A 13034-nucleotide genomic window follows, 5' to 3' on the forward strand; every position below is an offset into this window, starting at 1 on the left:
AAAATTTTAAGTACACCGAAAAATAAAGGAGATTAATATATTCAAACTAATGACTTTTATTTTTGAAGTGCGGTTCAAACATAAACTACATACTTTTTAAGGTATGAAATATTTTAGCTAGCTATTCATTTTCTTGAAATTCTAGAACAAAAGTTGTGTTCTACTCTAACATCACCTAGCTAGCCAAGAGGCGACTTTGCACTTGGCTTTGCTCAAGAATTGGTCAAGAAAACAAGTTCACTTGATACTTCTTTCAAGCCCACTTTACTCGCTTCAATTTGCATTAACTGCCTTTCCCACCTTATTATTAAAATAATTAACAGATAATTAATCTGTGGTGGTATTTGTCGCTTGTATTGTGGCCATTAATTAGCACCGCCAGAAGTTCGTGGTCACTAGCTAGCGTTAATGACTGTGGTTGGTAATTGTTTGAATTTTTTTTGGATGATTTATTAGAGTGTCTTTTTTGTCTTTGAATTTGACTATATACATGGTTACATTTTCTCAATAAATAAATAAATACATGATTATATGTTATTTAAAAATTTAAATGACATGATAATATATTCATCATGTACAAATAGAAATAGGGTTCTCTGTCCCCAAGAGTTATCTCAATCGGCTGAGAACCACACCTTATAAATTGAAAATCATTAGTTCGAACCTCATTTTCTCATTTCTCTCCCACTATGCGAACATGTAAGAAATTCGTTCAATGACTTCAAAAAAGACCAAAAAGTGGGTGAATAGGTATTTTTCAATAAACCCAACAACAACAAAAAAATCGCAACCACACAAAATATCACCAAAATTAAGTAAAACATTAATTATTTGCCTCATAGCTCCTTTATATCCTTAACGTACAGTATAATAACACCAAATTCCATTCAATAAGAGCCTAATGTAGCCCTTTGAGCTTTATCTGTGGATGTAGGTCATTGACCGAACCACGTTAAAATTATTTTGTCTCTTTTTCTATTTTATTATTCCGCATTTGATATTCATAGAATTATGAATTTCTTCACACCCTCCCACGTCAAGTTGCAGAAGTATAGTGTGGTGCGAAGATAATTTCCTGTAAAAACCCAAGAGAACTCAGAATGGGCGGGGATCAAGTGGAGGCCAAGATCATTCTCTCTGGACTGACAACGAGCTTCTATAAGTGCTCTTTGGAACTGGTTTTCAATGTGAATCTGGTAAGCGTTGCAGATTAGCAGTTGACTCATGCAACAAAGAGCCAAGACAATAAAAAAGACTACTCCGAAATTACTCATTTTCTCTACGACTTCCAATGCCTTTGATGTCCTCCTACTTCTTGTCCCTTTAAATTGGATTATTTATTTATTTTTACTTCAATTATCTAAGGATATGATGTAGGCACGTTTTTCTTAACTAATAATTTGGGGAGACAAGCTTTAAAAAAAAAAAAAAAAAAAGTAACACCAAATTCCTAATAATAATAATAAATAAAAAATCCGTTTAACTAAAATGAAATGTATAAGATTTGTTTTTTTTAGATAGAAATGTATATGATTTAAGTCAAGTGAAGGTGAGTTTAACAAAGAAAAGTAGCTTTCAGTATAATTAATAAGGAACATTCTCCCCTTCTACATTTTGGATAGGAAAATGATTTATTTCTTTCTCTTATAATTCTCTCGTTCTTTCACTTTTGAAAATAATCATTCAATCTATAGGGTTTATATGCGGGACTCACATAAACTCTATAAATCTAATGATGATTTTAAAAAATAAAAATAAAACAATTTCAATTAGGTCGTGATGTAAACTTGATGTTTTGTGCCCTCCAATAGGAAACAAACGCCTCAACTCGAAACACCAAAAAATAATATAATCCTCTACACCATATAATTTTGACATACTACTAAAAATATCTTCTCAAACTTTAGATTGCGACAATATCCTCCTATACTACCAAAAATGGTCAATATCCCATAACGACAAAAATACATTAATAAAAAAAAAATTCTAAAAATGAACTAAAAAAAAAATAACCATCGCAGCTTGTGGTAAAGTACTCTAGATGTGTGTCAAACACTTTGGGAGGATTCAAAGTTTCAAACATCAGAAAATGCTCACGGAATGTTACAAGGAAGCTAGTGTAAGTAGTGTCGCTGTAGTTCTATATAATAGCATCTCAAAGAGAATAGGCAAATCTTTTATAATAGTCAGATTTAACTATTATTAGCATTTTTTTTTTTCTCTCTAGCTAACAGAATAGCAATTTTATAGTTTTTTCTTCTAGTATGAATAGTAAATAGGCTGATTAGCCTATTTACTATTTACACTATAAACTTTGTTTTTTATTATTTTGGGTAAAGTCCATATACTCCCCTCAAACTATCACCTAGTTGACAATGTACCCTCCAAACTATTAATTGTGACAATGTCTCCCCCAAACTATCAAAACATTGTCAATGTCCCCCCTTAAAGCTAGCAAAAAGATAAAAATACCTTTATGTATTTCTCAATAAGACAAAAATACCCCTATAAATTCAATAAATAAATAAAATAAATAAATTTTTATTATTTTTTTTAAAAAAAACGAAAATTTTAATTTAACAAGAAAGATTTTTTTTTAAAAAAAAATAATAATAATTTTTTAAACGAAAATTTTAAATTTTTTTTTAAAAACGATTTTTTTTTAAACGAATTTTTTATTTTAACAGAAATTTTTATTTAAAAGAAACGGAAATTTTTTATTTTCTTAAACGAAAATTGTTAATTTTTTTAAAAACAGAAATTTTTATTTTAAAAAGTTATAAAAAAAAATATTTTTCATAACAAAAAAAAAAAATTTAATTTTTTTCTTATACAGTGGATTTTTTTTTTAATTTTAAATTTGCCACCCTTTGAATTTTTATTTATTTATTTTAGTTTTAGGTTTTTTCTAGAAGTTTTAGTATTTTTTGTTTTTATTATACTAAGGGTAGTTTCGTCATTAGGAGGAACATTGACAATTTTTGGTAGTTTGGGGGGAAAATTGTCACAATTAAAAGTTTAGGGGGGACATTGTCAATTGGGTGGTAGTTTGAAGGGGGTATATGGATTTTCCCCTATTATTTTTCTTTCCATTTCTTTCTTTTACTCTCTCTCCTCCTCTTTCTTTCACACTCTCCCTCACACAAAATAATATTTAAATAAAATAAAGAGTAGCTAAAATAGATAATTTGTTAGAATGTTTATAAAAAATGAGTAACTATATTAAAAATTTATACTTTTTTAATAGCTATTTTGCCTGCTACCGGAGATGCTCTGACCTTCTCTAGTTCATGCGGTTGAAGATATGCATATGCAAGCTGAAGTCAAACACGTGTTTGACTTCAGCTTGCATAGCATGGCAACACAATATATTGATTTCATGCGGTTGAAGATATGTTCTGATTATTTTAGGATGCATGCCTCACCGTCATCGGTGCAGGTAAAGGCGGTATCCAGTGAAAATGTAATTGTTTTTCAGCCCATCCTCAATTGCGCTAGTCAGAAACTTGTCATTTTAAACATTGGTTTTATCGCATTTTTGCTTCTTCCCCTCACCCATATATATATATATATATTACTTATCTTCTCAGTTGGAAATTTGGAAGAGTGTCCATCAGGGCCGGCTCAACATATTTTGGGGCCTTAGGCAAAACTTTGAAATTAAATTTTTTTTTTTTTTTTTTTTTTTTTTTTTTTTTTTTAAAAAAAAGTAACACACACACACACACACACACACACACACATATATATATATATATATATATATATATATAAAAATTCTTCTACTCGCTTTTTGAGATGCAAAATTTCTGATTAAATTTTTATATTCAAGATTTTCTAATATCTTTTTTTCAATTGATAATATGGCTAAGCCATTTAATCTCTCTTGTGACATTGTTGATCTTAGGTAGGATTTTATCAATTTTAATTTTGAAAAACTTCTTTCTGCAGAAGCAACTGTAACAGGTATTGTCAATAAAATTCTATAAGCGATACATGCATTTGGAAAAGAATCAAGTCTTTTTATATAATTTAATATGTCAATTGGAGCACTTTCTTCTATTTGTAAAATTTCTTTTAAAACTTTTAGTTCTGAAAATAAATCTAAACCATCAAGATCATGTTTTAGGAAAGATTATAGATTAAGACATTTATTTTGCAAACTATCATCATCTAGTGATTTTAATTTCTTAAAATTAAATAAAAAACCAAAAATATTTTCGTATATTTGAAATTGTTCAAACCTACTTTGAATTGAAGAAATAGCTTGATCTACTATATATAAGAAGTAATCAATTCTAAAAGATTCTTCAGCAGTTTGTGTTGTCTCGTCATTAGCATTCTCATCAAACTGTTTCTTTCTACGAATTACACGTTTTTCACGAAAAACATGTTCTATTTCCATTATGGTTGCAATCTCTTTAGATGAAATCATAGCCGATGTAAATCCAGTTTCTCTATAAGTTTTAAAATAGGAAATAAGACCTTCTAATTGATCTATAGCAACATCAATATGCATGTCTTTCGATTGTAAATTTTTACTAACAGTATTAACAGCAAATAAAATATCATACCAAATAGTCATACTCAATAAGAATTCAAAACTTTCAATCTCATAGGTTGCTAAACAATTAGCTTCACTTTTTGTTTTAGGATCTTCACTTGTTTTTACTAATTGTAGCAAAGCCTCTCTTATTTGTGGAGTTTGAAATTTTATTGCTTTTATACTTTCAATCCGACTTTCTCAACGTGTTTGTGATAATGGCTTAAGAGTTAAACTTGGCACATTATCTAGTAATATTTTCCATCGTTTTGTAGATGACGAAAACAAAGTATATATACGTTGTACAATTCCAAAAAAAGATATAGCTTTAGGGCATGAATTAGCAATATCACATAGTACAAGATTAAGACTATGACAACCACAAGGAGTGTAAAATGCTTTAGGATTTATATCTAGTAGTCTTTTTTGCACCCCTCGTTCTTTTCCCTTCATATTAGATCCATTATCATAGCCTTGTCCTCGTATATCACTAATGTTAAGTTCAAGTTTTTTGATTAACCCAATCATTTCAATAAAAAGACCTTCTCCAGTAGTTTCATCTACTGTTATAAATTCTACAAAATGTTCTTCTACTTTTATTGGATTTTCTGAAATATTAACACATCTTAAAATGAGAGACATTTGTTCTTGATGACTTGCATCTAGGGTACAATCAAGTATAATTGAAAAATATTTTGCTTCTCTAACTTTTTCAATAATACTCCCTTTTACTTCTGTTGCTAATAAATGTATCAATTCATTTTGTATATTATGTCCAAGATAATGATTATGAATTTCCCCATCTTTAATACGACGAATATGCTCTTGCATTACTGGGTCAAATTCTGCAATCATTTCAATTAAACTTAAAAAATTTCCATTATTTTCTTGGTAAATTTTTTCATTTTGTCCTCTAAATGCCAAATTATTCTTACCAAGATTCTTTACTACAGCAATAATTCTCAATAATACTTTTTTCCAATGATCTTTCTTTTTATTAATTTGTTCTTGGACATTTTTATCAATTGTTTTATTTTTTAACAATCTCATTTCTAAATCAATCCAATCATTCATGTTAGTAATATGTTCATTGGTTGTTTCATGACTTTTTAGTTTAGCACTAAGATTTTTCCAGTCATTAGTCCCTTCATTAGCTAGTTGCATTCTATTAGGTTTTGAATTAAACAACTTGCAACAAAAACAAAATACTCTATCTACATCTTTTGAATAGACTAGCCATTTTCTATTATGTTGCTCCCCATTTGATAATTTTCGTATATAATATGTATTAGAAAAATGCCTAGAGTTCTCATCTTTAGGAAAATCTATAGTATTGTATCTTATTGGACCATTTTCTACTAACAAATCCCTTAATTTTGCATCAATATTTTTCCATTGGCCTGGATCATAAATATTTGTAGCAATAGATTTAGATACATCAATAACATTTTCATTATCTTCTAATTCTTTTTGAAGAGTTTCTTGTTCATTTATGAGTTTTTCACCTAAATTATCCTCAATATTTTGTTTATTGTTAATAACAAATTTATTTAGAGCTCCTCTTTGAGATTCAATCAATTTATCTATTTTTCTTTTTTTTTTTAAGTTTTTCATATCCAGATGCATATTTTCTAGTAGACATGTTTAATTAAGAATACTAACAAATTAAACAAACACGATTTATCAAAAATAAATTATGACTATAATAAAATAAATGACAAAAATAGAACAATAAAACCTGATTTGGCAAAGGAATTATGAAGCAGTTCTTGAAGATAGGACAAGAGACTTAGTCACTCGGAGTCAGAGAGGAAAAGAAAATGATGAGATAGGTAGAGAAGAAAAACTCAGAAAAGAGCAAGCAAAGAGGAGAGGTAAAGTGGCAAATATAGAGACTGATATTTAAAATGCCCATAGTGACAGCAATTTATATTTTTGGCTTTTAGCTTTTCCTATATGGCTAAATAATAAATAAAAAATAAATAATAATATTTTATTTCTTCTAACGTTTATATTTTCATCAAAAACAAAAATTTCTAGTCTCTAGAGAGAGGCCAATGGCCATGATGATGAATGAATGAGGTAGCCATGTATAGGGTACTGTAGCGTTGGGTACTGTAGCGTCAGCTCTAGATGTCAAAAGGCTTTAATGTTTTGTCTTTTTTTAATTTATTTTTTGAATTATTTTTAAAATTTATAATAAACTTATTAATTGAGGTCTTATTAAATCGAGGCCTTAAATTTTGATAAAAAAAATTTTAGGCCCTACTAAAAAAAATTTGGGCCTTCAATTTTTTTTTTGGGTCCAAAATAAATTTTTTTTTTTTTTTTTTTAATTTTATTTTAACTCAAAAAAATTTTTTTTGGGCCTTATTAAATTGGGGGCCCTAGGCGAGGGCCTAACTCGCCTAGGGCCTGAGCCGGCCCTGTGTCCATGCAAATTGTATATATACAAAACATCTTATAATAATAATAATATATAATAAATGTAATCGGTTGTGACTTGTGCGGTTTAGAACCAATTAAGCCCCAACAGCATTCAGGATTGTCGCATGGTGCATGTAACCACTTCGTGCATGGGTCACGTCTACACTATATATATATATATATATATATATATATATATGGAAAAAGATGTAAAATTAGTTCTTTAACTGTTTATAATTAGCTTATTGTGGTATGAAAATTAACTCAAAAGTCAATGAGGTATGCTAAAAAAATAATTTAGTCATTACAATCAAATTTCGTTCACTAATTTAACAGATTTCGTTAGTGTCACACTGATTTAAGAGCATTTCCAATGAAAGAGTCAAATGTTACTTTTATCTAAAATGACTCTTTAAATGTTTAAAAAAACCCTTACATTAGATTAGCCAAAAGAAAATGTAAAATAGATATTTGATTAGAAAAGCTAAAAAAAACTAAATATAGCAGCACTTTTCAAGAAAGCTATTTTATTTTTTATTATTTCTATTACTTGTTTTCTCTTTTTCCCAAATATTTTCCTTCTTTTTCTCTGGTATTTTTTCTTTTTCCCAAAATTTTTCTCACTTTTAATAATATTTAAATGATATAAATAAAAATATAGCTAATTAGATGTGGGAGACCTTTAAAAATTTATTAGCTAAACTAGATAAAGTGCGTTTTGAGAAGCTATTTTGCATAAAAATTTGGCTCCTCCATTAAGAATGCTCTAAATAAGACAAATATCATAATTTTATTGATTCTAACGTTTCACGTTATCAAAATCTGCTCAGTTAGTGAGCGAAATTTGACTGTTTGGACAAAATTCTTTTAATGTGAAATTTGACCTAAGAGACCTTTTTTTTTTTTGGTTTTTTTTGACATGTACTTTTTTTTGACAAATGCTATTATAGTCACGGTCTTAGTCAAACCGCGTAGTTAGCTTTAGCTATCAATTTTAATTATTTCAATCGTTTTCTTTTGGACCAATTCAAATCATGAATTTTCCAAATTGACTGAGATTTATTTTGTCTGGTCTTTTTGGGGGCAACATGTGTATCAAGGCTAACTAAAAGTAACCCATAATGTCAAAGTCATAGAGGTAAAATAATTATGTCGTTTTTATGCAAATTATTTGCCGCTAAACACATTTTGTTTCCTAAAAGCTTGATTGAAATTTCTTGGTTATGTTTCTTAACGTATATATATAAGGGACCATTTTGTGTTTTTGGTTTGAAAAGTTATTTTAATGTGACATAATAAAAGTAAAAATTATTTTTAAAAGTATTTTTTAATGGGATTAGATAATTAGTTGGTTCTTATCTCCACAAAATATTTTATGAAAATATTTATTAAACGATAAAAAAGAGTTAGGATTTATAAAAAGTTGACAAAATTCGTTAATATGTTATTTTAAAGTCAATTATCTTGTGACACGTGTCACTTAAAAAATAAAAAATACACTTGTAATTTCCAATTGTACTACTGTATATAAGACAGCCGAAATCTTTCACAAGTACAAAGGAAGTTGGTGCATGAGATATGTTCTAACAATTATTTCTAAGAAATTTGGTCTTATATATGTATATAATAAGTTTCTAACAACCCTTTTACCCAAAGAAAAAAACAAACAAAAAAAGTTTTTAACAACCCTTGTTACCAATATTTTAAGATTCTAACAACCCTTTGTAGGGATAATCAACTTCATAATTAGCCGTATTAAGTGTGGTACGTAACTAATTTATTGGGAAATCTGAAGCATTATTAAACTAATGAATTTGGTCTACAAAGTTGCTTTAACTATGATGACCATGGTCGGACAATGTAGTGGCAGTGGCATATACCTCAATCCCTCCAGAACGAGAAAAAAAAAACCAACCAACTTCTTAAAATCTGTGAAATTATAACGACCGACCACTCTAAACAATACTTTGAGAAGGGGTGGAGGGTTGGTGAATGTGCTTTTCACTAATTACAACTAGTCAAAGTATTGTGAGCATACATAATATCATCAAAATTAAGTAACTTTAAAAAATATCAAACACAAAAATTTTAGTAACAAAGTGAAAATGATTTGAAGAATTAACTTTTTAAAATAAAATCACCCTGAAGACGAACCAACCTCAAAGACATCCACTATATGAAAACTTTTATTATACGTTGTTCTTACAAAATTTTTGTAACTCCAAATACCCTATTTGTAGTCCTAGAAAACAACTCGCTTACCTCCTACCATAATGGCTCTAGAATCTCTAGCCTTCTTCTATATGTATCACCTTCACGAGCAATATAAAAGTCATGGCGTAATTTGTCTTTTTTTATTATTATTATTTTTTTATTTTTTATATTAAATCACCACATATTCTAAGAGGATAAACTAATAGAAATAGTGAATTTAATTAATATTATAAATTAAACTTTTCTCATGTGTTGACTCAAAATCTTCTTAAGCGAGGCTTGCTACAAAGAATATTTAATTAAATCAGGAGGTGAATGAAGGAGATAAGATTTAAATTCACGACTTTTGCTCAAATACCATATTAATTATTATTTATTTTAAAAACTTAAGCAAATAGATCAAAGTAAATTTAATTATCTAATCAATATTCTGACATTTTTGTTCTCTACCAAGCACAAAGGATTGCCAAACTTATCACAAAATATAAACACTAAATCATCTCAAATATAGAACCTTAAAGTGCCATAATTTTTTTTAATGAAAAACGCTACGCATACTTCTAAGCAATGCCGCCTTTTCTTTTGTTGGCCTCCCATCATGTAAGGTTCCCCAACTCATCCCATTTACAAAAAGGCAAATATTAACTCCTCATGCAGAAAGAGACTTAATTGATGACTCCTCCAAGAAAAAACAAAAAAGAAACAGTCTTCGTACGTGTTAGTCTTTGCCTCTCCTCCAACATGTCACTTGTAGGCTCCATTTGACTGTTTCTTCATGGAAAAAAATAATAAACAAATTGCCCATGACAATTTCCCTCAACAAAAATACAATAAAAATCCCCAAATAATTAAACAAGCAACACTAATTGCAGTCAACAACAACTAGAGAGATTGACTAGTAAAAGAATTTAATAGACTTCCATGTTGATTGTCGTGTCCTCCCCGGTTCACCCACTTGGGAAGGTGGAGCACTTCTTAATTTGTGCCCACATAACACTCCATGCTCTTTCTTTATAAATTCCCAAACTCCCTTCCCTCTTCTCACACAATTATACACTCCAAAACCAAAACCAACACCCCTCTGTCTCTCTGTCTCTCTCTCTCTCTCTCTCTCTAAAGATGTGGAAATCCTTTGTTAACTCCTGTAACAGACATTCGTTTGATGAAGTAGAACAACTTAGGAAACCTGCTCTTAACGCAAAACCCATATACAGAGATGAGTTAGAGAAGAAGGCATCAAAGAAGAAGGTAGCAGAGAAGAAAAGTGACTGTTCTGCATATTCAAAACCCACAGAAGATGGGAAGGGTTTTGAGAAGAAAAGTGTTGCCAAAAAGGAGGTGATTACAGTCAAAGTGAGGATGACGAAGCAAGAGGCGGCTCGAATGTTGTCCAAGTGCAAAGATGGAGGGCTCCTCGACTTCAAAGACGTGGCACGTGAGCTTGTGCATATACCTCCAAATCGTGTTAATGTTGTGTCGGCTAAAGCTAGATTTGGTCAAGCGCTTGAGAGCATCCCAGAAGAGATTTAGATGTAATTTTTTTTTTTTTTTAATTTTTTTTTATTAATGTTATTATTGCTAGAAAAATTCTCTTTTCCTCTTTTTGTTTCTCAACATATTCGTAATTCTTTTAATTAGTGGGAGAAGTACGATAAGCACTAAACAAAACGAAGGATTTTAAAAAAAAATCTAACATGCTTAGCTCCCACTTAGGTCATAGGCTATCATGACCAGAAAAACCGCGAGCTATTTTACGCTATTATTCTAAAAAGATAATTAAAATTATAATTGAAAATTTTTAAAATAGTTAAAACTATAACAACATTATGCTTAACAAAAATCACTTATAAATCTCAATTTTATCTATTAAGGAACTATAACTAACACGAGACTTGACACTTTTATAACACCATTACAATCCATTCACCCAATGTGAGACAACTTTTCGGAGTGATACAATATTATCCACTAAAATTCCTAATGTTCTCGTTAGGGCCCATTTCATGCTACAATGCCCAAACGTCATATGGTATTCCTTATAGGTTGCTTTGACACAATTTGTCAAGGCCCAAACAAAATGTTATCTATATCTATGTTATTAATTTAAAATGACTTATGAAAGTTACAATTGAGCTCCCTAAAATCATTTTCACACAATCAAGTGGGACTTAACTTCTGAGGTGTCACATAGGTGTCATTGATTGGTAGCATAATTTTATTAAAGATATTTTATTTTGAAAACAACTTAGCTCAAAGTCGAACAACCTATGTGAGCACACATACATATATGATAACACCTTAGAGAATTCATGAATCTTCGATCCAATAACATCGAATATCAACATCGAACCATGGAAGTGGCCATGTCATTTAATTGACTTGATACCAATCCACAATTACAAATGTTAACTCCCTTATGGACATGGATCTATAACCAATTATAATAATATTCACTACAAAAATTCAATTTTTTGGTAACGGACCGTTAGTGACGTGTCAAGGTTGTTAACACGTTACTAACGTGTCATTGGTAACGTGTCTAAGGCGTAAACAAATTGTTCGTAACTACTAGGGATTTAGTAACGTGTCAATTTCTGACACGTTACTAAATGGTAACGTGTTTGTTTCTGACACATTACTAAACTTTTAGTAACGTGTCAATTTCTAACACGTTACTAAAGTTTAAAAAATTATTAAAAAAAAATTCTTGACAAAAATTTGAAATTTTTTGTTTTCAAATATTTTTTCCAGAGTTTTTTTTTTTTTTTCAAATAATATCATGGAATCAGATTTAATAAACCATCAAATAATATCATAGAACTCATAATGCCTTAAATCAGCAATTTCAGCAACACGACGAAGCAGAACACTATGAATCAGTTTCAACAACATATACAAACATTTGCAACTTTCCTCTGGAACCCGAGCTCCATTTAGGCTTGATATTCAGCTATCTCCTTTTCAGCCTCTTCTTTGTCTTGTTTCAACCTAGCCATTTTTTCTAACAATAAAAAGACAAGTTATATATATTAAACCCCAATATATTAATGCAAAACACAAGCTATATATATATATATATATATATATATATATATATATATATATATATAAGGAGATGGACGGACCTGTCGGAAGGAGTTGCCGGAGAGAGAGAGAGAGTACGTACTGTGAGAGGCTAGTGCCAGAGAGGAAATTCCCTCTTCTTCGAAGAAGAGAAAGGAAAAGATAGAGAGAAAAAAGAGAAGAAGACCTCTGCGGGGGAGGTAGAAAAAAAATAGGGGGGAAGAAAGAAAGAAAAGGGGGGAAAAAAAATATTGGGAACCAGCTGGTCGCAGGTTCCCAAATAATATCATAGAAAATTCCCTTTTGTGACGTGTAGTTTTGACACGTTACCAATTGGTAACGTGTGGAGTTTTATACGTTACTAAAATATTTAGTAACGTGTTATAAACTGCCACGTCACTGAATAGTAGCGTGGCAAATATTAATGAATAGTATACACGTCATTAATACTTTTTTTTTTTTTTTGTAGTGATTGTAGTATATATGAAAAAATAGCACACTTAAACGTGATAAGTCATTGTGCTAATTCACTATCGACCCTTTTATGTTATCAAATGAAAACTCATCTTGAGTCAAATTCAGTCAAATTGAAGCCCCTAATATGAAAATAGCTATTCCTTTACGAAGAGTAATACCTAATGAGAGGAATAGCTATTTTTTTTAAAAAAAATAGATCTCCATGCTCTAAAAAAAAAAAAAAAAAAAAAAAAACTCATATTGTTTTTTATTTTCTTTCAAACTTAAAAAAAGAAAAAACTTGGAATTAATGTGAATTTATTGGGTGGTG

The 13034-nt window shown here is 29.7% G+C and overlaps 1 protein-coding gene and 1 pseudogene across 1 annotated transcript; one reads left to right on the forward strand and one right to left on the reverse strand.

The window, feature by feature from the left end:
* Nucleotides 1-1001: 1001 nt before the first annotated feature.
* On the reverse strand, nt 1002-5862 carry LOC148586745 (uncharacterized; annotated as a pseudogene).
* Nucleotides 5863-10303: 4441 nt separating this feature from the next.
* Nucleotides 10304-10714, forward strand: LOC132174392 (uncharacterized). Its single transcript, XM_059586054.2, has one exon. It carries the CDS (start codon nt 10304-10306, stop codon nt 10712-10714), a length of 411 nt encoding a protein of 136 aa, XP_059442037.2.
* Nucleotides 10715-13034: the final 2320 nt, after the last annotated feature.

This window comes from Corylus avellana, chromosome 3, assembly GCF_965113065.1.
Source record: "Corylus avellana chromosome 3, dhCorAvel1.hap1.2, whole genome shotgun sequence".
Lineage (NCBI taxonomy): Eukaryota > Viridiplantae > Streptophyta > Magnoliopsida > Fagales > Betulaceae > Corylus > Corylus avellana.